The 24,874-nt window shown below is 61.3% G+C and overlaps 1 protein-coding gene across 1 annotated transcript in view; it reads left to right on the plus strand.

Annotated features, from left to right (window-relative positions):
- ITGA9 (integrin subunit alpha 9) overlaps positions 1-24,874 on the plus strand; it is a 293,387-nt gene that overhangs the window by 263,298 nt on the left and 5,215 nt on the right. Inside the window, exons 25-28 of the mRNA XM_062179765.1 lie at positions 4,539-4,664; positions 6,108-6,227; positions 9,685-9,786; positions 18,955-19,074. Coding sequence (XP_062035749.1) covers positions 4,539-4,664; positions 6,108-6,227; positions 9,685-9,786; positions 18,955-19,074 — 468 coding nt within the window. The remainder of the gene's footprint in view (positions 1-4,538; positions 4,665-6,107; positions 6,228-9,684; positions 9,787-18,954; positions 19,075-24,874) is intronic.

Raw genomic sequence — 24,874 nt, forward strand, 5'->3', positions numbered from 1 at the left:
GTCCTGTTGGTGCCCCGTGTGCATTGTCCTGTTGGTGCCCTGTGCAGGCATTGTCCTGTTGGTGCCCCGTGTGCGGCATTGTCCTGTTGGTGCCCCGTGTGCATTGTCCTGTTGGTGCCCCGTGTGTGACATTGTCCTGTTGGTGCCCCGTGTGCATTGTCCTGTTGGTGCCCCGTGTGCATTGTCCTGTTGGTGCCCTGTGCAGGCATTGTCCTGTTGGTGCCCCGTGTGTGGCATTGTCCTGTTGGTGCCCCGTGTGCATTGTCCTGTTGGTGCCCCGTGTGTGGCATTGTCCTGTTGGTGCCCCGTGTGCATTGTCCTGTTGGTGCCCCGTGTGTGGCATTGTCCTGTTGGTGCCCTGTGCACAGCATTGTCCTGTTGGTGCCCCGTGTGCAGGCATTGTCCTGTTGGTGCCCCGTGTGCATTGTCCTGTTGGTGCCCCGTGTGTGGCATTGTCCTGTTGGTGCCCTGTGCACAGCATTGTCCTGTTGGTGCCCCGTGTGCAGGCATTGTCCTGTTGGTGCCCCGTGTGCATTGTCCTGTTGGTGCCCCGTGTGCATTGTCCTGTTGGTGCCCCGTGTGTGGCATTGTCCTGTTGGTGCCCCGTGCGTGGCATTGTCCTGTTGGTGCCCCGTGTGCAGGCATTGTCCTGTTGGTGCCCCGTGTGCATTGTCCTGTTGGTGCCCCGTGTGCATTGTCCTGTTGGTGCCCCGTGTGCATTGTCCTGTTGGTGCCCCGTGTGCATTGTCCTGTTCATGCCTGAGACCCACAGAGTGAACAGGGCCGCGCACTTCCTCCTCCTGCAGGCCCGGGTCCTGGGTGGCCTCAGACCACAAGGACGCCCCTGACTGCAGACTCTGCCACCGAGCGATGTCCACTCCTTGGGTTCCCACGACCTGGGCTCCTGTCCGTTCCCCAAACCAGCAGCATCCGTGGTTCCGCTTGCGCAGTGCCGCCTTGGGGTCAAGGCAGGGGCAGGACAGACGCCAAGAGAAACCCCCAGCAGCCCCCTGGGCAGAATGCGGCCTCGCTGCTGTGTCCTGGGTCCCCTCGTCCTTGTTTGCGCACGGGGAGAAGTCCTTCTGCTCAGACTCCAGTAGACATGGCCTCCCCCAACTCCCGGGGGTCCTGAAAGAGTGCAGCCTTGTAGGGGGACGCAGGGGCCTCAGGCAGCCTGGAGACAAATGAGAAGTGGGTTAGCAGAGGTGAGCGGGGGCAGTGGTCGCCAGCCAAGGACGTGGCCGGCTGCTGTGCCTGCAACACACAGAGAAAGCACGGCTTCCCCGTGGCCGGGAGCAGGGAGGGTGGTTAGGTCCGAGCCGGGGGAGGGTGGTTAGGTCCGAGCCGGGGGAGGGTGGTTAGGTCCGAGCCGGGGGAGGGTGGTTAGCGATTTCTCCCCGGCTAATGGTGAGGGTAGGGGAGCTCCATGAAAAGGCAGGTGGTCTCACAAGTGTGGACGGCTCTAGAGACCGCACAGGCCAGATGAGGCAGCCGAGACCCAAAAGACCCAGCTGTTAGGAGGCAGGGCACGGACTGGAGCCAGGGACAGCTGAGGGTCCACACCAGAGGCCGCCAGCAGCCAGCCACATGACCTTGAACCCTGGGGCCCGCGGCTGCTTATCTGTAGCTGGGGCCATGGGACCGCATGATCTTGGCGCTGCCTTCCAGAAACAACATTCCAGGGTGCTCTGTTCCCCTTCCAGCCCCCAGGGCAGCCTCCCAGGCGGGGGCGCTGTGAGCTCTCCGGGGTCTGGGCTGGCTGTCGGTGCGGCCACGGTGGCAGCCGCGGCTCAGGGTGGAGGACTCAGGGTTTCCTGGCTTCTCGGCCAGTGCCTCCTTCGCTCTGGCTGGTAAGGCCGGGACAGGTCAGCTTCGCTCTGGCTGGTAAGGCCGGGACAGGTCAGCTTCGCTCCACCTCCAGGCAGCCCCTTCCTTGGCCGCACACCCAGGGTGGGGCAGGGGAGTGCTCCCAGCAGATCTCTGAGCTGGGTGGTCCATAGGAAGGGCTGTGTGAGGTGCGGCTGGGGCCCTGCTCTCACTGGCTGACGCTGGCCAGGCCCGCGTGGCTGAATGCCAGCCGAGGGGACATCTACAGCAGGAGTCCGCGGGCAGCACCAGGCCGCTGTCAGTCTCCCTTGGAGGGGGACCACCCTGAACCTCCCAGAAAAACCTTCTTTCCCCCATTGAAGCAGTTCCCACGTAACCACAGTCGGGCACACAAGTGGCCAGGATTCTTAGTCACCACAGACTCCGTCTCCAGGGAGAGGCCACGTCACGTCCTTGTCATTGTCCTGGTCACAAGCGGCCCAGGAACTCCCAGGAGGTGCAGGACCAAGCCCCAGCCGCTCTGCTGCCCCCAAGGTGGAGGCTGGGGCTCCTTCTCATCCCCTGGCCCGGCCCCTCCCGCTCACTCCCCAGGCCCCTGCGGCGTCCCGTGTGCCAGCGCCTGCTGCCCGGAGCACGTTCCTGCCACCGCTGGGGTGCGGCTCTGCTCCGGCCTTCCCTCTCTGCCTGGAAACTCGCAGGGCAGGGAGCTCTGTCCCCGCCCCTTGGAGACGGATGCATTGCCCTGGAGTCACGGGGGCTGTTCCTCTGAACCCCAACCAAGGCGTCGGGGTGGCCAGGCCTGGGGAGCGTCACCCAGGGGCACCTGCAGACGAGCACTTTCCCGTGGTCAGTCAGCTGATGGCCCGCGGAGCCCTGCGTGCTGCAGAGTGGAGTGGCACCGCCATGCTTGTTCCCAATGCCAGCGTGTGCTGTGCAGGCCCCAGGAGGGGGCGACCCCCGGCAGCACCTCCCCACCCCCAGACTGGCCAGCGTGATAGGAATCAGCACAGTGGTGTCTGGAGGGCTGGCGGGGCAGGGACTGCCCGGGGCTGGGGGCCGGGTAGGGGGCCCTTGCTGCCAGGACGGACGCGCTCCGACTTCCCTGGCGTGCTCGCTGGGCACTGTCACTGTCACTGGGGGCCGCCGGCACGGCACCACACCGGGCGTTCCTCCCACTGGCCCCCCGGCGAGCACCCCCGACCCCCGCTGCCCGAGCGGCTTAGGCACTGCCTTCTGAGCTGCGCCTGCAGCCGTGGCCCGCAGGAAGTCATTCCAGATCCACAGCGCACGTCACTGCCCACTCCCCATGGGTCCCGCGGTGCCCGCTGGCAGCCCCCAGGCCCGTGTCGCTGAGACCGTGCCAGGCTGTGGTGCGGATCACGTGTCGGAGAGCCCCGGCCGAGGGGAGACTTAGACACAGTCTTCTCTGATAGTCACTTCCGGGAGATGCACATCACCGTGTGTGTTCTCGGGGACGTCCAGTGACTCCTGGGACTTAGCGAGAATAGCTCACCCAGCGTCGACGGCCTGGTCACAGCTCGTTACTCAGGGACTAGCAGGGCTAGCTTAACGCAGAAGTGAGGTTTCCTTATGTGCAAACTTCGAAACATTCCTGTCTTTCTTTTAAAAAAAGATTTCTTTATTTGAAAGAGTTAGGGAGAGACAGAGAGATAGATCCTCCACTCCTCAAACGGCCACAATAGATGGGGCTGGGCCAGGCCAAAGCCAGAAGCTTCTTCCAGGTCTCCGTGTGGGTGCTGGTGGTCCTAGCGCTCGGACCAACTTCCGCTGCTTTACCCAGGCCATTAGCAGGGAGCTGGATTGGAAGCGGAGCAGCCGGGACTCGAACTGGCGCCCGTATGGGACACCGGCACTGCAGGTGGCGGCTTTACCCGCTGCGCCACAGCACCGGTCCCCGCTTTCTCGTGTTTGGTGCCCTTTATCCGACCTCTCTCTGCCCCGCCCCCAGCCCTTTCCTGCCTGTAGCTGTCGCTGTTCTAACTCCCATCGACTGTTCCTTAAATTCCTCATACGAGGGAGAACACGCAGTTTTGTCTACTGTGCCAGGCTAATTGCCCAACGCAATGGCCTGCGGCTCCATCACTGTACGGCGAGTGTCAGGATCTCGTTTGTCTTCATGGCCGGGTGTTATTCCATTGTGCCTGTCACCCCGTGATAGCTCCATCCGCTCGCCCGCTGATGGGCCCTGGGCTGGCTGCTGTGTCTTTGCTGTTGTGAACAGAGCGGCAGCGTGCGTGGGAGGGCAGGTGTCTCCTAGGCGTGCTCATTGCTCACTTCCCTCTGTTCAGCTGCGCACCCAGAGGCGGGACCCAGAGGCTGGGCCAAATGGCGGGTCTAGTTTAACGGCAGAAGCGGCGTCAGATCACTCGCCCGGAGTCCTTGGCTCCATGGTTGGGGCCACCCAGGACTGCCGCGGGCACGTTCAGAGTGTGCCGTGTGCACCGTGCTGTGTGCGCTCACTGAGCTCTGGTCCCAGCGGTCACGTCTCGTGCACCTGCCATGTGTTGCCTTCTCTCCGGTCCTTAGGGTCTCAAGAGCCACGTGTCCTGGTGGTGCTGCTCCATTATGTCCACTGGGGGTGGCCGAGCGGGAAGGCGCGTGCGGGCTCCACACCCCCCCTGTGCGGTCGGGGCCTCCAGTGGTGACAGCTCTGGGCACTGGCCACTCCCACAGCCTCTTTCCACTTCCAGGTGGGCCAGGAGAAAGGCAACTGCTCCTTCCAGAAAAACCCGACGCCCTGCATCGTCCCCCAAGAGCAAGGCAGCATCTTCCACACGATCTTCGCTTTCTTCACCAAGTCCGGGAGGAAAGTCCTGGTAAGGGCATGCGCGGGGGCGGGGCGGCGGGGCGGCTGGGGCGGCACGGGGGTTTCCGCGGGGAGCCAGCTCTGTTTGTGGGCCGCGCGGAGTCTGCGGTCTGAGGTTTCGGTAGCAGCATCCACTTTAGGTCCAGATGTTTCTCCAGCCTAGAACGAGAGGCTTGGAGTGGCGTCTGGTATCTGCTGTGTGGACTTGGCTGAGGATTGTAGCCCCTCCCTGACACATCAACACAGGCGCAACCAAGTGTTCTCAGTCAGTCACTCTGGAAACCTAAGGCTCACCAGCGTCCACTCTGTGTCCTACATAGATGCCATCAGGAGCCCCCGTCCACCAGAGGCGTGGACAGGAATGTTCACAGCACTCTTATAGTAGCTGGGGACGATCTGAGCACCCACCAACGAGAGAATGAGAGGCCAGGCCAGGCACGGGAATATTACACAGCACTGAAAAGTAACGAGCTGCCGCTGTCCACAGCGTGAGCCTCCCAGATAGGAGTTTGAGTGAAAGGAGCTAAAGACAGAGGGGTCCACACTGGCGTATTTCACGTTCCCGCCTTCAGGAGTAGCAGATGCTGACCAGCGGCCACAGCCGTCAGCACCCTGCTTGCTCTGGGAGGAGCGTCGGTAGGCGGGGAGCCTGCTTAGCCGCCATAAGCTCTGTGCGCCATGATCAGGGGCCGGTTCTCCAGGTCAGGCTCACGTGGGATTTGATTGCTCCCGGAGTGTATACCTCTCTCTCCGGCGTGTCTCAGGTGATGGTGCTAACGATGGATCATCGTGGTTTTCCAAAGCCTCCTTTCCCGTACGTGCCTGGGGCCCCGTCGCTTCGGCTCCTTATTTCGGACGAGGGGCGTCTCTGCGGCCCTCTCACTCCTGGCCTCTTGGGCAGCTGGGATGACTGCCACTTCCATGGTAGTGACAATGCGCGTGCGAAAGCTCTGGGGTTGGAGTGGCGTCTGGTCTCTGCTGCGTGGACTTTGGCTGAGGATCGTAGCCCCACCTGACACACCAAGGAGATGCGGGTCCACATTTCAGATCCCCCCCCCACACGAAAGGGAGAGGTTTCCCTGGTGACGGTGGGTGTTTGCACACGAGTCAGCCCTGTGGTCTACCCCGCGTGAATGACGGGGATGGCTGTGTGCCACCGCACGGGCAGAAACTGTGTAATGTGAGAGGTGCCTCTCGTGCTTCCAGAATTGTCCCCGTGTGTCTCTGAACAGGCGATTCTGCCTCCTTGTGAAACCAAGCTTTTCGGCAGAATAAACTTTTGCCAGACTGGGTGGGCGCGCTCTCGAGTGCCCTCTAGTGGCAGCAAGGAACACTCGCATCTTCCTGGGACTGCCTTTGCCACGGAGGCTCCCGAGAGGGCTGCTCCGTGGTTGTGGGCTTGTGGTCTTTGCCCCGATGATGCACTGAACGGTTCCTCCCTCTGTGTCCCCAGGACTGTGGAAACCCGGGAACCCCCTGCCTGACGATGCACTGTAACCTCAGTGCCCTCGCGAGAGAGGAGAGCCGTGTGATAGACATCTACCTGCTGCTGAACACAGAGATCCTGAAGAAGGTAACCTCGACCGCGGGCTCCGTTCGCGGGCACGGGAGCCAGCGCTCCCTGGAAGGCTCCTCCCACGAGGGCCATGGCCGACTGTGCTGCTAGGCGATGCCAGGGGACAGTTCCAGACCCTGGAACCCCAGGGCTGACTCCCCGGGGCTTGGGCAGCACCCCAGGCTTCCGCACTCTCCATCTTCATTGGAGCCCGTCCCCCTGGTGGCTGGGGGAACATTTAAGTCTCCGGACTTTGGTGTGCGTCCGATTTTCCCTGGAGACCTCAGGAACAGAATTCCTCGGGTGTGGCGTCAGATCCTGCAGGCTGACAAGTCCCCGGTGAGGCCGGTGCGGCTGGTCTGGGTCCTCACCTAGGTCAGGGGTCGGCACACCTTTCCCATACAGAACCTGCGGCAGATCCTTTCGGCGTCCCAGGCTTGGCCTGCCCGGGCGGCTGCTGGGGTCTGCCACGTGCATTCTGACGGCAGCCATAGAGAATACACCAGTGGGCGTGGCTGTGTCGATAAAACTTTATTTACAAAAACAGGCAGGGGGCCAGATTCGCCCCGCAGATCTGGTTTGCTGACATGGATGTAAATCGGAGATGCTCACAACTTTTGAACTCAGGTCACTTTTATTATGAGATTAAGAAGTGGCTTATAAAAAATTCCCCAGCCAGTGGATTGGTGGCCCTTGAAGAATCCTAGAGGCTTACTAGGATTTATTTTAAGCAAGAACCGCTGAGTTGGAGAGGCCGCATCCCACAAGACGCTATAAAAATAATTACACACGAAGATAAAATCTGCACGTTAGCCACAGAGACTGTTTGTTTGCCCCTGGAGAGGCTGAGTGTGTTCCTCTGGGAAACCCGTCGTGTGCGCGTGGTGTCCGGAGAAAGGCCGCTCCCTGGCTGTGGTTCCCCTAAATGCAGGACAGAGGAGGCAGGCACCAGGGTGAGCCTCCCACCTCCTGTGTGCAGCCGCCGGGCGGAGCCGTGCCCAGCTCTGGCCGCCCTGGCTTGCCCTCCAGGGACGGGGTTAGGGACAGGTGGGCTGGCACTCAGCGGCCCCGCTGCGCCGAGGGCAGTGTTGGAGCAGGGGACCCGCAGAGCCAAGAGCACCACCGGCAGCCTCTGCTTTCCCAGGGAGCCTGCAAGCCCCTTCCTGGCCCGCGTCCCAGCTCAGGTGGGAGGGCCAGCCTTCGGCTCCCAGCCTCTCCCTGTCCGTACAAGTGGCCCTGCTGCTGACGGTTTTTATTCCCTGTGCCACGCCCGCTGCCACTGTCCACACAGCCACTCGGGTGTCTCCGGGCAACCCCACGGCTGCTGGTTACACTCAGTGCACTGTGCCCAGTGTGTGCAGCGCTGTAGTGTCTCTGTGTGACTCGCGCGGGAACCCCGTATCGAGGGGCACGCCCACGGCCTGCCGTCCCCTTGGCTCAGCCAGGCCCGTGGGGGTCTAGGCACAAGAGCTTAGAGCTGCAGAGCGTCCCACGAGGCCTCAGATGTGTTTTCTCCTGGGAGCAAAAACCAACAGAGACCACGGTGCCAGAGGGCAAAGCGGAACTGGAAGCCAGATGGGGCCAAGCTGCTCCCCTCCCCCTCCTGGAGCCCCAGATGTAGGTGTGGGGCTGCCCCGACTCAAGATTGGAAACACGGCGTACCCTGGCCCTGGGATCGCTCGATACAGGTTGGGTACTGCAGGCTGGCACCATGGTTCAATAGGCTAATCCTCCACCTGTGGCACCGGCACACTGGGTTCTAGTCCCAGTCGGGGTGCTGGATTCTGTCCTGGTTGCTCCTCTTCCAGGCCAGCTCTCTGCTGTGGCCAGGGAGTGCAGTGGAGGATGGCCCAAGTCCTTGGACCCTGCACCCGCATGGGAGACCAGGAGAAGCACCTGGCTCCTGGCTTCAGATCGGCATAGCTCCGGCCGAACCAACGGAGGGAAGACCTTTCTCTCTGTCTCTCTCTCACTGTCTATAACTCTCTGTGTCTCCCTCTCACTGTCTATAACTCTCTCTGTCTCTCTCTCACTGTCTATAACTCTCTCTGTCTCTCTCTCACTGTCTAACTGCTTGGCAAAAAAAATGGGCACTGCAGCAGTGAGCTGACGGACCCTCGAACATCTGTTTACGGCTGTTTTTGAGGGAACATTGGCGCAGGACGGCCCGGCGAAGTGCAGGTGCCGGGTGCCCCCCGGAAGAGTCTGGTTTCTTCGGCAGGGAGTCCAGGGGCCCCACGGAACTTTCTGGAGAGAAGTCCTCCCTTTCCTTGTTCCCTGTGGGTGTAGCCAGCGTGGGTGCTGTGAGCCTGTCTCAGCCCACCTCCGGCCGCTGGGACCGAGTGCCTGTGACCATTTGCTGCCAGCACCTGCCCGGCGTCTGAGCCGACCTCCTGGCGGTGGTGAGGCGGGGGGAGGGGCTTCGGCAGGTGCGCTGGCTCAGGTCTCTTCCTCGTCCTACGGAGCTGGTCATCTCTTCGCGGGCCCCACCCTCCTGACCTCATCTACCCCCGACGGCCCCCAGAGTTCCCTCTCCACATGCCACTCACACAGAACCGTGAGGGTTAAGTTCGCAGCACACAGCCCCCCGGAGGGAGCGCCGCGTAGCCACCAGCTGAGTCAGTGCGGGTGGCGTCCCTGGCAGGCACCCGGCGGGGAGAGGCCGTGCCGCCGCCCCCTCCGGTTCCCCGCCCTCTGTTTGCACACAGAAGCCACGCTCCGGGCAAGTGCGTCTGCTTCTGTCCCAGCAGCTGAGAGGTCCTGGCTCCCCCGGGCCGCAGCTCTGCCAACCCCTGTCTTTCCCCAGTGCCTTCTCATAACTGCTCTGGAGCCGCGTTTTCCGTGTCTGCATCGGTGGCTTTGAACTTGAGCCCCGGCAAGGCGTCCGACTGCCACTCTGGGGTCTTCCACACGCCCGTGGCCCCCAGCCTCCTTCTGCTCAGGCCAAATTAATAAGCCAGTGTCGTCCCGTTCCTCGTCCCTCTGTGGGTGCGACACAGCCTTGACTCGAAGCAGGGTCTTCAAGAGCGAAGGAAGAGTTGAAAGTAACTCCCGCAGGGCCTGCGGGCTGAGGTCAGGGCGGGAAGATGCCTACGAGATGTGATGCCGGCCGCGCCGCGCCATGCCGGGCCTCTGTTTGCTGTGCGCAGTTTGGAGGCCTGGTTCGTCCTCAGCTCCCCGTGAGGACGTCAGTGTCCACGTCCAATAGCTGGCTCTCGCCACTTGGAGACCGTAGCATGCGCGTTTCCGTGTGTGGGTGCCGGCACCATCCGTGGCCCTCGGGACCCACCGTGATCCGAAAGAAGGAATTCCCATTCGAGATGCCGGCGGCCCGTGTGTGTGCGGTGCCGGCCTGGGGAGAGCCGTGGTCTGGGCTGCGGAGGCCTTGGTGTTGTCCATCCTGCCCCGGGCTTGCCGAGGCCCAGCCGTCATCCTGGAACCATGGGGCCAATACAGTCATGTTGTTCCCCCACAGGACAGTTCCTCTGTTATCCAGTTCATGGCTCCGGCCAAGGTGAAGGTGGACCCTGCCCTGCGCGTGGTGGAGCTGGCCGACGGGAACCCGGAGGAGATGATGGTGAGTTGGCCGTGCTTGGGGGGGGGGGGGGGGGCTGGAGGCTTGGGGCTGGAATTGGAGGGTACAGACCCCGGGGTTGGACCCCAGACCACAGCCTCCCCGTGGAGACCGTGTGTGCTTTGTGGTGGCCATGGTTATGTGGACGTCTCCTGTGTGATTGGCCCAAGGACAGAGAATTTGGAAACACTCTGGAGGGGGCAAATCCACTCTGAAACCAGGACTATTTTTATCTTTCTTGGCCTCTTCCCTCCCAGCCTCCTCTGCCTTCCCAAACACTCCATGGATAAACACGGCTGTTTTAAAAACAAGTTGTTTGACTTGACCACTCGAAGAGGTCACATCCCAGCTGCCAAAGACCCAGAAACTTCTCTCCCGCGCCTTGTCTCTCTTGTTCTCTCTTGTCCTCGGTCGGCACGCCGGCCTCGCGCACACGGCACAAGGCGTGGATGTGGGAGAGGCGGGCAGGAATGTGGCTGAAGACGCCCCCTGCCTTTTTTTGCAGGGCCTGCGATGGGAGTGGCCCCTCCATGGTTTGACACCTGCGCTCGGCTCCTGGACCGGGGGCGGGGGGTGGCCGGGAGACTGCAGCCCATGAGCCGCTTTGCCGCCAGGCTGTGCTGTGTCACTGTGTGCGTCCCCTCCCCTGGGAGTTCCCTTCTCTCAGGGAGACAACCTCCCTGGGAGCATCGACAGCTCTGAGAAGCGCGTAACGGCCCCGTGCTGACTTATCTCTGGTGACGAGAGAGGGCACGCGTGTTGGGAGGCTGTGGTGGGGGAGCTGAAGGATTCATTCAGGAAACAAATCGTTGGGGGCTTCAGCAGAATCCCAGGCCTACTGCTGTTCAGGGGGAGCGTGAGGACGTCGGGAGTCGGGAGTGACTGGGCGTGCGTGCCTGGGCGGGCCGCACACTCCCCACGCAGGGCGGGGCTGCAGTGCCTGCCGTGGGCCTGAGCGGGGGCTGTCCAAGCTCGAGCCTGTTCAGAGGTAGAGAGAGAGGTGCTCCCGTCCGCTGGTCCGTGCTCCCACACACAGCCAGGACTGGGCCAGGCAGAGCTGGGAGCTGGAACTCATCCAGGTCCCGACACAGGGCGGGGTGGGGGTGGGGGTGGGGCAGGAACCCAGTCACCTGAGCCATCGCCGCTGCCTCCCAGGGTCTTCCACAAAAAGCTGGACTTGGAAGCCCAGCAAAGAACTGACCCAGGCACAGAACCCCCAAAGCACTCGTTTAATGACAGAAACTGAACAGAGCGATGCTGGCTCCTTAGGGTCAGACTTTGGAGCGGGCTGTGCCTTGACCTCCATGCTTTCTGGCCGCTGAACTCCCTGGAAAGTTCTAGAAGTCCTCCAGTACTCACTGCATCGCTGCCATCAAAAAGTTTCCTAGGATGAACCATGACAGATTGTCATGCAAGATATTTCTTATGGAAAAAAAAAACAAACTGTGCATCAACTTCCAGAATTTTTTTTGCACCAAAATAATCGTGCGTTTGTAGAAAATACACTGATTTCCATTTGTCTAAAAGGCAGACACAGAGAGAGACAGGAAGGCAGCTAGGCCGAGACCTGCCATCCGCTGATCCACTCCCCGTGCCTGTAGTAACCGGAGCTGGGCCAGGCCGGGTCCAGGAGGCCAGAGCCAAGGGCCGGTCTCCCACGTGGGCGGCAGGGCCCAGCCAGGTGACAGCGCTGCTGCCCCCCAGGGTGTGCATTTACCCCCTGTGCCAGACGCCTGCCCGATCTTAACCTTGTGACTCCACTTTCCACGGACTTTCTGAAGTTCCCACGTGTATACCCCGCTTTAGAGTTTGAGAATGTCTGGAGGGTGAGGTGTTCATATGAGCAGTTAGGACACTGGCTAAGATGCCCACGTCCACGTCAGAGTGCCTGGTTCAATCCCTGGTTCCAGCCCCTGGCTCCAACCTCTTGCGAATGCAAACCCTCAGAGACAGTGGTGACGCCCAAATAACTGGGCTCCTGCCCCCTCCCTACGAGACCTGGATTGAGTCCCTGGCTCCCAGCTTTGGCCTGGCCAAGTCCTGGCCACTGTGGGCATTTGGGGAGAGACCCGGTGGATGGCAGCCTGTCCCTCCCCTCCCCTCCTGCCCCAAATAAGTTAATTTAAAAAAGAACAAAGAATGTCCTTGTAGCACAGTGTTCACAGGGAAGAGCTGTGGAATCCTTTGTGTAGATGGGAAACAAGTCACTGGGCACGTGGCCGTCTTAATGAGAGGACCAAGCTGTGGACCCAGGAGGACATCGCTTAACATCGTGGTCCTGCGTCGCTGCACGCCCCGAAATGCCACACCCACTCGTCTCTGTTCTGCTCTGAGCTCGGTGCTGATATTTCCATTATCAAGGCTCCTGGGAAGAGGCGGGCCTTTCTCAGGGCTCCTAAGAAGCCGCTAACACCCCGGGAACCGTGGAGCCCCCACCCCCTGCCGTTCAGTCCCCCACTGACTGCGTTTCAGTCCAGGGTGGAAGAGCGGTGTGGGAAGGCTTTGCCACTGCAGAACCAACAGCGCCTTCCCTGTGTGTCAGCCCGGGGCCCACGGGAGAATGCCCACGGAGGCTAAGCCGCCGCATTCCGGTCCCACAAAACCCCGCGAGGTGTTAGGTTAGGGACCAACTCGTCCGGGCCTTGACAGGAAATACTCGCATCTGGTACGGAGCAGGGTGTGGGTGAGGGAGGAAGAAGTCGGATTTGTAACCCCATAGAGTGGTGGCGCATTTAGCTGATAAACAGTATTGTTCCCGCGTGTGCTCCTCTGTGTTTTTATGTTTATCCTTGGGGTGAGCAGGGCTTTTCTGAGCTTCTGGGTGAATCCCTGGAAATGAGCCGTAGGTCCCTCTTGGGGAAGAGAGCCAGAGCTGGCACGTGTGTAAGAGCGGCTGCAGCAGGTCTGCCTGGTTCCCTCAGCCCCAGACCCCGAGTGCCAGGGCAGAATCAAAGTGCTGGTGGCCACGTGCTCGGAATGTGTTGAAGTTCACGTTCAACCAGCCCTGCTTGTCAGCGAGTCGGCGGTGAGAGGGAAAGGGTGGAGAGGGCTGCTGAGCGCCACAGATGTCAGAAAGATTAGACAGGGCCGTGCGAGGCAAGGAGCGGTGGGTTCAGCCACCACTCGGGAAGCCCACACCCCATGTGATGCCACGTGCCAGCCCTGGCTGCTCTGCTTCCAATCCTGCCTCCTGCTAAGGCACCTGGGAGGCAGTGGACAACGGCTCCAGTGCTCGAGTCCCTGCCACTCGTGTGGGACACGAAGGGAGCTCCTGACCCAGCCCCAGCTGTTGCAGAACCAGCGAATGAAGGATCGGTTCTCTCTCTCTCTCTCTCTCACTGCCTTTCAAATAAACAAATTTTTTTTAAAGATTTATTTATTTATTTGAAAGTCAGAGTTACACAGAGAGAGGAGAGAGAGAGAGGGGTCTTCCATCTTCTGGTTCACTCCCCAGTTGGCCACAATGGCCAGAGCTGCACTGATCCAAAGTCAGGAGCCAGGAGCTTTTCCAGGTCTCCCACGTGGGTGCAGGGGCCCAAGCACTTAGGCCATCTTCTACTGCTTTCCCAGGCCACAGCAGAGAGCTGGATCGGAAGAGGAACAGCCGGGACTCAAACCAGCACCCATATGGGATGCGGGCACTGCAGGCGGTAGCCCCAACCGCTACACCACAGAGCCGGCCCTAATAAACAAGGGACCCAAGGACCCCCCGCCACCACTCAGCTTCAGCCTGCACAGTTGGGTCACGCGCGGTTAGCAGTAAGACCCGGGGGACTGAGCCTTTAACACGGGGGCCTCGGGGACCCCCAGCTGACATCCAGAACGCAGCATGCCACCCCGGTCCTGGAGATTCCTGTCCTTTCCACAGTGCAAGACGTACTCATGCCACTCCCCACATCGCCAAGGGCTCAGTGTCCCAGCCCTGCTCTCAAGTCCAAGTTCAGTCTCATCTTTGAGACACAAGGCAAACTCCTTCCGCTGTGAGCCTGGAAAAATCCGACTTCCAGGTCACGATCATGGGCCAGGCACAGGGTGAATGTTCCCATTCCAGAAGGAAGGGGCAAACCGGGAGGAGTTGGGCCAAAGCAAGACCAAAAACCAGCAGGGCAAACAGGAAATCCGAGGGAGCAGCTGAGCCCCTTGGTTTTTATAGCCACCGCCCTGGGCCACCAGCCACATGCCCCACAGCCAAGTCCAGGTGGAGCACCGGGGCATGCCATGGTGGGGGATGAGCTGCCGTGGGCCTGGCAGCCCCGCCCATGGAGCCTGGCTGGTTGCAGCCCATAATTCACTGCTCACGGCTGGAGTCTCGTCTCTGCAGCTCCTGATGGAGACCCCCTGAGGCGGCTCCAGCCCCACAGTTGCACTTGGCCTTGCTCTCTCCTGTGGCTGCACCCCTGAACCAGCGCTCCGCCCAGATCCTCGGGTCGTCTGAGACGTCCTTTGGAATCTGGGTGGAGGCCTCCGTGCCCCTACAGCCCTTGCTAGCGGGGGATGGCTTCGTCTAAGGCACCTCCCTTAAAAGCATCAGGACGGGTGTGGACAGGCATTGTGGGGCAAGAGAGGACCTGGAAGCTGGACACGAGGCGGTGACCATGGAGAGGCCAGAGGTCAGAGTGACAAGGGCTGTAGGTTGATGTACTGGTCATACACAGGGATCGTCCGTCCTGAAGGGTTGGGAGGGATCGGAGGGCCTTCTAATCCCTATTCTATTGGAAGCTGTAGTGCCCTTGAAAAATGCAAACCCTGCCACTCTGCTCTCTAAGCCCTTGTGGGTGGACGGATAGATGGACAGGGAGGAGGAGAGGGATGAGGGGGCGGCCAGATGAAGGGAGGGGTGGGGGACGGAGAGATGGACAGACGGCTGCGAGGTAGATGATGGCGGGTGGGGGATGGGCGGGTGGATGCCCGCAGGGCTCCCCAAGAAAAAGCATTTAGCTCTGTCGCTGAGTGTGTAGAGAAGTCCCGTCGTCTCTGTGCCGCGCAGTGAAACACGCTCATGGCTCATGTCTGTCACGGCAGAGAGGACTTTATCAGTGTGGTCGCTCCTGGACTGTGTCGTGAGCGGTGACCCTGGCTCGGGCGACAGGAAGACACGCATCCAAGTCCTTGTTCGCTTGCTGCTTCCCCCGATGGGAAAAGCCATCACTACCTTACACAGGGAGAAAGGCCCGGAGCTCGGACGGGGGCCGAGCGGGCCTGGCTCCTCGCCTTCTTTCCACACAGGCTCTCCACCTCGGTGCTACGCCCTGGGGTGCTGTGCTGGGTTTTCCTCTGCTGTGTTTCCAGGAGTCCAGAGAACGATCCATTCAGCTGGAAGTAGGGAAGTGGGCAGGCTTCCAGCAGGAGGAGATGTTGGCGCCAAGCTCCACGTTGTAAAAACGTGTTGTGGTTTGGGTGTGGCTTTTTTTAAAAAAAATGTATTTATTTTATTTCTTTGAGAGAGAGAGAGAGAGAAAGATTGGAGGATTGGAGACAACTTCTATCCACTGGTTCATTTCCTAAATGCCGGCAATAGCCAGGGCCGGGCCAGGCTGAAGCCAGGATCCTGGCTAAGTCCAGGTCTCCCACGTGGGAAATGGGCCCGCCCACGTGAGCCGTCTCTGCCGCCCAGGGTCGCACTGACAGGAAGCTGGAGTTGGAAGCGGAGTCAGGGCTCAAACCCCGGCATTCAGCGTCGTAACCACAGCACCAATCACCTGCCCCCTGTACTTGGCTTTATAATGTTCAGTTTGAAAATTTTTTTCTGAAGTCAAAAGGAGAAAAGAAAACAAGTCCCCCTGATCTCCACAAAACGCCTCCTTACTTTTCCAGTGTCCTGCCGTTGTCCTGCGAAGCTGAAGTCTTGGGTTTGTTAAACAATACTGCTTTTTTCAGCGTGCCTAACGTTAGTTAGCGTACTGTTAGTGTACGTAACGTTAGTTAGCATACTGTCAGTGTGTGTAACGTTAGCGTACTGTCAGTGTGTGTGACGTTAGCGTACTGTCGGCGTGCCTAACGTTAGTTAGCGTACTGTTAGTGTGCCTAACATTAGTTAGCATACTGTCAGTGTGTGTAACGTTAGTTAGCATACTGTCAGTGTGTGTAACGTTAGCGTACTGTCGGCGTGCCTAACGTTAGCGTACTGTCAGTGTGTATAACGTTAGCGTACTGTCAGTGTGTGTAACGTTAGCGTACTGTCGGCGTGCCTAACGTTAGTTAGCGTACTGTCTGTGTGCCGAACGTGTATCAGTTTCCCCTTGTCATCGCCACGTTTCTGAGAACGTCTGAAACTCAAGCGTCAGACAACAGAGGGCGACGCCTCGTCCTGGAGCCACCCTAGCCCCTGTCCCCGGGGGTGGGCCACGGGCCAGCAGCACTCGGGGACGCTTATCTGAACTGTGGGATCTCGGGGAGGAAGGAGACGAGGCCCCCAGGGGCCCGCGGGAGGCAGGCGGTGGTCGGAGTCCGATGTTACAGAAAGACAGCTCGGGCGCAGGCGGGTGGTGCTGGGGAGCGAGGGCGAGGCCTGGACGGGGCACTCGCTGGGCTGCCATGAACGACTGCAGAGTGCGGGTGTTTAGGGGTGCCAGGGCTCAGGGGGGTGCCAGGGCTCGGGGGGGGGTGCCAGGGCTCGGGGGAGGGGGTTGCCAGGGCTCAGGGGGTACCTGGCTCGGTGGGAACAGCCACAGGACCCATCTGCGGGATGCTTTGCCTCCCCGGGCCCCTACTGTTCCTTCCTTTGGGTTTGGTTTTGTTTTCCATCTGAGATGTGACTTCTTGGAACCTCAAGCCACTCGGCTCAGTGCCAAGGGCGGCTTTGTTAGGATCAGGACAGGAGACGAGCGGCTGTGCCGGCGCACAGGCGTGCGCGTCAAGGAGGCGAGCCGACGGCCAGCAGGCTCCGTCCCGGGCCGCGGCGGCACAGCCTTGTGGAAGGTGCCAGACTAAACTGCAGCCCCGACCCCGTCTGTGCGTCCGCCAGAGCAGACCCTGGTGCCGCGGCCGGGCGCCAGCCCCTGGCTCAGGACTCTCGCGTCTCCCTCTTCAGACCCTCACCCCCGCCAGGGAGGCGTCGGAGCCCAGTGGCCTCGCCCGGACCAGGAGCCAGGCCGGCTCCTGCTTGCGCATCTTGCTGCCACGTTCCACTGGGCAGGACCCCAGGGTTCTGAGTATGGGAGGTGACCCCCGTGTGGCTCCGGGTCTAGTGAGGACAGAGCAGGAGGTGCCAGACCAGGCTGGGGGGAGTCGGGTCCATGGATGCCCTTGGTGAGGGCTGAGACTGGCGGGGGTGGGGGGTGGGGTCACACGTCTGCTGGCCTGGGCTGCTGGCTGCACGGGATCACTTAGCGTTGAGAGAGTGGGCCTCCAGCGAGCTGCGTGCGTCAGGTGCACACTCCTTTCTCTGTGTGCGCGATGCTCTGATGAAGAGTCCTCAGGGACTCTGCGTCCTTATGCCCTGCGGGTCTCTGCGGAGGCGCTGGGACATACCCATTTCACAGATGAGGGAACTGAGGCTTAGAGAGCCGAAGCCCTCGTCCACAGCACAGCCCGCGAGCCCCCACTGGCCGAAGCCCTCGTCCACAGCACAGCCCGCGAGCCCCCACTGGCCGAAACCCTCGTCCACAGCACAGCCCGCGAGCCCCCACTGGCCGAAGCCCTCGTCCACAGCACAGCCCGCGAGCCCCCACTGGCCGAAGCCCTCGTCCACAGCACAGCCCGCGAGCCCCCACTACTAGTGCAGAAGCGCCTGCTTTGCTTGTAGGCAGCTTTTCCCACTGTCCCCACGAAGCGAGAGGAGGGTTCTGCTCTGCCTGGTTAGCTGTGGATGATGGCCTGGGTTTGGGGTCTTCGGACGGGACTGTGGTGGGCTGTCTGTCTCACGGGTGACAGCCACACAGCCGCCTGCCCCAGCTGTGGGAGTGGAGACAGTGAGACAAGGACGCCGCGTTTTCTTTAGACAGCAGCCGACCTTCTGGCCAGCAGGTCCTCTTTAAGAAGGCCACGGTGAGCCAGGCACCTGCGGTGTGGGGCGAGAAGCGCAGGGTGGGGAGTCTGGGGCTGCGGAGACCCGAATCCGAACCCCGACTCTGCAGAGAAGCTGTGTGGCCCAGAGCAAGTCGCTTGCTCTCTCTGGGCCTGTGTGTTCCCTTCTGTAAAATGGGTGTAAAATGGAGACCTCGTGGCAGTGGCCTGGATCAGACTAGACAGTGCCAGAAGAGCACAGAGCGTGAGAGCAGATGAGAGCGAGCTGGGAGCCAGGGCTGAGGGAGGCACAAGGGGCTTGTCGGCCGGGCTGCCCGGCCCCTGAGCCAGCTTCCCCACGGTGGCTTGGCCCTGCAGGGAGGCGCAGCCTGGACAGAGACCTCTGGCCGGGTCTGGAGCCCAGGGTGCTCGTCTTCCCCAAGGAGCGGGCCCGGGACAGTGGCGTCTGGAGGAGGGACTTTGGCGGCAGGGGACACCATGGATGCTTTGAACGTTTGCAGAGCCAGACCCCCCGTGAGCAGTGGGCTGTGGTGAGCCGCACAGGTCCCCCGGGGGGTTCCTGGCAGGCAGGTGGGGCTCTGATTCCTGTGCCGGCATCCGCCGCGGAAATGCTCCCACGTGGTGGCCCGTTCCGGGCTGCCGTCACAGTGTCACCAGGTGCAGTTGGGAAGAGACGTCCAGCCACTGCGTTCCTGGGGAGTTGGGGGAAGCCCTGTGTGAGCGGGCGGCCAGCCCACAGCCAGCGTTGCGACTGAGCACCTCCCCGCCGCGAGACCCAACACAGACCGTGGTGCCCAGCGCGTGGGCCCACTGAGCACAGAACAGCGCTGTCCTCCATGGAGGCAGCTCCGTGCCCTTTGTCTCAAAACGAAAGTGGGGGGCGGAACGTGTCTGTCCGGAACCGAGAGCCTGGAGCTTCCTCTGAGTCTCTCCGCGTGGTTTGCTCACTTCGTGATATTTAAATCCCAGCCAGTACCATTGCAGCTGTCTGGAGACCCGGGGTCTGGATGTCCGTGCCTGTCCAGCTGCTGGTGACCCAGCCGTTGGCCTCCAACCAGGGAAGCCCGGAGCAGGGTCCCTCTTTCAGCAGCAACATTCTAGACGCTTCCATCTTGAGTTCTGTGCAGGCGCCGAGGCCGGGCTGGGCTCCCGCGCGCTCCGGTGCTCCTGCCTGGGCGAGGTTGGATCTTTGTGTCTCCCCCACAGGTGGTCTTCGAGGCCCTGCACCACCTGGAGCCCCGTGGCTACGTCGTGGGCTGGATCATCGCCATCAGCCTGCTGGTGGGGATCCTCATCTTCCTGCTGCTGGCCGTGCTGCTCTGGAAGGTGAGTCTGGCCGCGCCAGCGCCACCGGCCGGCGCCAGCCCTCCTGCCTCTGAGGGGCGGCAGCCGCCTGCTCGGCACAGACACGGGTGGGACGGGCATCGTGGCCCTGTAGAGTCCGTCCGCAGCTGAGGATCTGGGCCACGCCGGGCGAGAGCAGAGTCTCAGTGCCTCCCCAAGACAGTTGACCCCTGGGCCGGCACAGAACGGTGGGCACCTGAGGTCAAAGCCGAAGCTCGCAAGAGGAGCAGCCGGGGGTGGTCCGGGTTGCCATCTGCTTGAAGAAAAGATGCAGGGGACGACAGAGCGATTGTTTGCTCCTTTTCCCTGTGGAAGAGAAACGTGAGAAAGATTTCTGCCCAGGAGCCTGGGGGAACGGAGGTGGGCTGCGAGGCTAGAGAGCTGGCTTGGTAGCTTCCTGGGACCCTCTCCTGACCCCGCGGGCATCTGTGGACGGCGCCCCAGGGACCCTCTCCCGACCCCGCGGGCGTCCGTGGACGGCGCCCCAGGGACGCTCTCTCGACCCCGCGGGCGTCCGTGGACGGCGCCCCCGGGACGCTCTCCCGACCCCGCGGGCGTCCGTGGACAGTGCCCCAGGGACGCTCTCCTGACCCTGCAGGCATCCGTGGACAGCGCCCCCAGGACTCTCTCCTGACCCCGCGGGCGTCCGTGGACAGCGCCCCAGGGATGCTCTCTCCTGACCCCGCGGGCGTCCGTGGACGGCGCCCCAGGGATGCTCTCTCGACCCCGCGGGCGTCCGTGGACGGCGCCCCAGGAACGCTCTCCTGACCCTGCAGGCATCCGTGGACAGCGCCCCAGGGACCCTCTCCTGACCCTGCAGGCATCCGTGGACAGCGCCCCAGGGACCCTCTCCTGACCCGACGGGCATCCGTGGACGGTGCCCCCGGGACCCTCTCCTGACCCCACAGGCGGCCGTGGACGGTACCCCAGGGACGCTCTCCCAGCCCCGTGGGCGTCTGTGGACGGTGCCCCCGGGACCGTCTCCCGACCCCGCGGGCGTCCGTGGACGGCGCCCCTGGGACCCTCTCCCGACCCCGTGGGCGTCCGTGGACGGTGCCCCTGGGTGCAGCAGTGCCCAGGGAACCCTGCTCGGCTCACGTCTCACCTCTCGCCATGCTCTCTCGCCCTCAGGTCTAGGGTGATGTCTTTGCCTGTGACTTCAGGTCCCCTGCCCATCAGGGGTGGGGTTGCAGCTGCTAGCTGATCCCAAGGTGTGTGTGTCCCTCTGGGGAGCGATGCTACAGGTGGCTGGGCCCACGTGCGTCCGTGTTTCCGTGGCTTCCCCAGCTCCAGACACGGCAGGGCTTCCTGAATCCACAGCCCAGGCCTCTGGAGTGTGCCAGGTCCAGCGGCAGGTGCAAACAGCCTCTTAGAGGACTGTGGATGCACGCTTTGGCTTCAAGCACTCATGCCTTTGGGATCACAAAATAACGTGTGTTTTGATCAAACATGGTAATGTAGCGATAAGGGAAGAAACTCGTAGCCACCGGAAGCTCACATCGCAGGAGTAGCCTGGGAGGCCGTGTGCTCTCCCTAAGCTGTCGCTCTGCTTTGTGCAGTCTCGTGGGCCGGCTTACTTTGGAGGGCGCCTTAGTTAGGTTTCCCATAATACCCTTCACCTATTGCAGATGCAGTGCCTCTGAACCTAAAGCACTCAGTGTGGCTACTGACGGGGGAGAAGTGTGTGGTGAACACACTCCCGAGCACCCAAGAAGCACAGACACACAGGGAGGGTAGTGTCTTCGTTGTCCTGTTTGCAGAGTGCGGTTGGACCAGTTGCTTTAAATCTAGAGATGCTGCCCCCACAAAAGTCTATGGAAGCTTGAAATATGTGAGTGCGCACACACACAAGCTTGACACATGGAAGGTTCTGGAAGAAGTCAGAGGCCTTTCACAAACAAGGGCGTGTGAGTGTGACCTGGGTCTGGTTGGTGAGGCTCCATCCAGGGGAAGAGGTGTTGAGAGACGCAGCAGGGTTTGTGGGGAGCAGCTGGTCAGGTGTGTTCCGGAGGGCAGCCAGTGACCTGCCTGAGGCCCTGCTGGCCAGGAGACACGCAGGAGGGCTGTCCGAAGAACAGAGGCATGGCTAGCTCTGTGGCCATGTGGGTGTGAGGGCCACCATCGGGTGGCCCAGTGAGACGCAGTTAGAGCAGGCGGGGTTGGGTGACAGGTGGACTGGGCAGGTCCAAGAGCAATCAGAGGCACTGTCCATCCCGCTTCTAGCTGAGCCACCAGATTGTCACTGTCACCCAGGATGGCGAAGGCAGGACTGGAAGTTTGGGAAGAGGAGGATTCGGTGCTGGGATTCACAGTGTGCAGTGCCCACAGGAGCCAGGGCTGGGCAGGGGGGAGGGAGCCGAGGCGGCTCCTCCTTCCTCTTGGCAGCTCGTCCTGCACAGCGCCTACCTCCAGGCTCAGCGTGCCCACAGCACTCCTCCACCTTACACTGCCCTGCCCATGGTGGACAAGGTGGCCAGGGTGGCCGCCAGCCTGTCCAGATGTGCACCTTAGGACTTCCGACTGCAGACGTAGAAGGACCCCCCACTGTGATTCCCAGGTCCACGTGGCTGCGAGAGCGGATGCTCCTGGCCTGTAGCAACGTCCACGGCTGGAAAGTGTGCAGGCAGAGACCCCTCCTGGGTCACCCCGCTGGGGGGGAGGGGGGGCAAAAAGGTGCAGGGGAGGAGCCAAGGGGCAGAAAGGAAGGGCACCGGCGGCTGCCCAGAGGTGTCCACTCTGGCAGGATTCTGGGCTGTTCGTGACACTGCAGGCTTTGCACAGCTTTTCTGTCCATCGGGCGGATGTGTGGCTCCCGGACTCAGGACGGGCTCGGCCGAGCGGTTCTTCTGCTCCTCACTGTGTGGCACTGACTGACGGCCGATGGTCTTCAGAGTCCGAGATGGCTTCACGCACGTGCCTGGCACCTTGGCAGGGACGCTGGGCTCTGTCCCTTCTCCCCGTGCACGTCGACCCAGGGCCTCTGTCTGTGATCTTCCACCAGCGTCATCGGGCTTTGTACACAGCGGCTTGGGCTCCTGGAGGGCACGGGCCAGCTGCCCGTTCTCCCGGAGGCTAGCACAGAGCTGACATTGCACTGCTCCGTTGGTGAAAGCAGTCACAGGCCAGCCCGAGGCAGAGGGGAGAAACAGACCCGGCTTCTCAACTGGGAGGTGCGGCAAAGACTTTGGGGCCGTCTGTAGTGGTTGTTGTGTTCTTGTTTACTTTCATCTAACTTGAAAGGCCGAGAGACAGAGACAGAGTGAGTGAGTGAGGGAGAGAGAGAGAGAGAGAGAGAGAATTTCTGTCTACTGGTTCATTCCCCAAGTGCCCACCTTATCCAGAGATGGGCCAGACCAAAGACAGGAGCCAGAAGCCTGGAATTCAGCCTATGTCTTCCACGTGGGTGCCAGGGACCCACATACAGCCATCACCTGCTATCTCCTCGGGTGTGCGTAGGCAGGAAGCTGAGTTGGAAGTGGAGCTGGGACTGAAGCCCCACATGAGACGCGGGTGCCCGGGGCAGCACCAACCTCCTCCTGTGGTTGTTCTGTTTTCACTTATCTGTTGGAAATACAGAGAGATGGCAAGAGAGACAGAGACGAAGCAAGCTCCATCCGCTGCCAAATGCCTGCAATGACTGGGCCTGGACAGGGCCTGGACAGGGGGCCGGGAACTGAGTCCAGGGCTCCCGTGCGAGTGACAGGAACCCAAGTGTTGGCCTTTGCGGGAGGTCTCCAGGACACTGGCCTACTGCCCTGGTCCACCGGCGGCTCCCTGTATCCCCTTCAAGGGAAGGCCCCGAGTGGGCCCCAGCTGACCCACTGCCCTGGTCCACCGGTGGCTCCCTGTAACCCCTTCAAGGGAAGGCCCCGAGTGGGCCCCACTGCCACGTCACTGAGAGTGTGAAGACAGGTGTGGCCGTGTCCAAGTCCTCTCCCCTCTATAGAGCCACAACTCACAAATTTCCTCTTAGAAATTGTTACCTAGGGTTGCTTGCCATGGCCTTAAACTCTTGAGCTGAAAGGGATTGTTGTCAGAACTGTGTCGCATCATCGTGATTGGCGACACGGTACCCAGAGCCAGAGAGGCAGCAGGCTGAGCCAATGCCACGGTGACCCCAGCCAGGCTGGCCGCTCGGCACGCTTTATGCCTGTAAGGTGGCCGGCGCTTCGTTCAGCAGACAACGCTGGGTTCCCTAGGGAACGGCAGGCCCTGGGCTCGGGGACAGAGACGCAGCAGAGCCCCCTGCAGCTCATTCTCTGCCCGTCGCACAGCCCCTCCGGCGGCCACCAGGGTGATCCCTGGGCCTCCAGACCAAGCCGCAGGAGCCCGCCCTGGCTGCTCCTCCCGTGAGACGGAAGACGCCCCAACAGTCCCGCACACCCCTTCCCACAGGCCCCAGCGAGACCCTGTGCCAGAGACACCAGTGGGGCGCGCTCATGCTGGGAGGTCAACCTGAGCTGATGCTGCTCTGGCCGCGCCTCCAGACAGCAGCGCGCCGTCTAAACAGTCCAGCAGCCGAAGACACCGGACACGCGGGGTCCCGAGTCAGCCCAGAGGAGCGTGTCCGACGTCCCTTTGAACAGCTGCCCGGGACGCAACCCAAAGGCCAGGGGGAGAGAGGTCCCTGGGAGGAGGAGGCCAGCGCCCCAGGCCTCAGCGCACCCTGTCTCCTCTTGGGCTGCTGCCCCCACTCAGCACCTCCCCAGCACCCCGCTGCTTCCCTAGTTGTCTGGCCGCTCACATACACAAGCAGGGTGCACAGGGCAGGGTGCAGGGTGCAGGTGCAGGGAGCTGCATCCCCACCAGGGCGGATGGAAGGCGAAGGCGGGGTCCCCCAGGCCTCCAGCCAAGCACAGCCTGGCCCGGGTCTCCTCTGCGGGTGTCTGCTGCTGCTTCTGCTACAGACAGGCCAGTTATAAACAGAGCTGCTTCCAGGAAGGGCCAAGAACACGTGGCTCCGTGGGAGTGCGAGTGAGTATGGGGCTGCCGGGGCCCCCGGGGACGTGTGGTGACTCACTAGCGGGCGCCTTCAGGGTGGGCTCAGCTGGCAACGAAAATGTGGCTTTGGCCCAGGACCTCTGGAAGCTCCCCCAAAGTACCCAAGAGAGATGTATTTGAAGTCTTACTTTAAAAAAAAAAAAAGATTTATTTATTTGAACGTCAGTTACAGAGAGAACGAGAGATAGTGCACCCACTGGTTCAATCCCCAGACGGCCACAACAGCGGGAGCTGGGCCAGGCCAAAGCCACAAGCCTCATCCGGGCCTTTCACATGGGTGCAGGGGTCCAAGCACTTGGGCCATCTTCTGCTGCTTTTCCCCGGCACATTAGCAGGGAGCTGGATCAGAAGTGGAGCAGCCGGGACTCAAACCGGAACCCAAAAGGGATGCCTGGCATTGCAGGCAGTGGCTTTACCCGCTGTGCCACAGTGCCAGCCCCTGAATTAGAAGTCTTGATCTGTCTTGGGCATTCAGGATTTTCTAATTCTCCGTGCTTTATGTACAATGTATCTGTACATTAATGTAAAAATCGGAAGTTCACAGAGAGGTACTCGAAGTGTGCCAGGATATTAGATCTCTCTCACACACACACTGATTGTGTGAGATGATGGCTGTGTTAATTAGCTGGACTGTAGTGATCATTGCACAGTGCATACGTGAATCAAACATCACGCTGTGCACCTGCAGGGTGGGGACCGTTTTTCTGCCAGGGTCACTTGGACATTTGTAGCATCATTCGTGGGCCGTACAGAATCATCAGCCTAAAAAGTAGCCTCCGTG

This window comes from Lepus europaeus, chromosome 2 (genome assembly GCF_033115175.1).
Source record: "Lepus europaeus isolate LE1 chromosome 2, mLepTim1.pri, whole genome shotgun sequence".
NCBI lineage: Eukaryota > Metazoa > Chordata > Mammalia > Lagomorpha > Leporidae > Lepus > Lepus europaeus.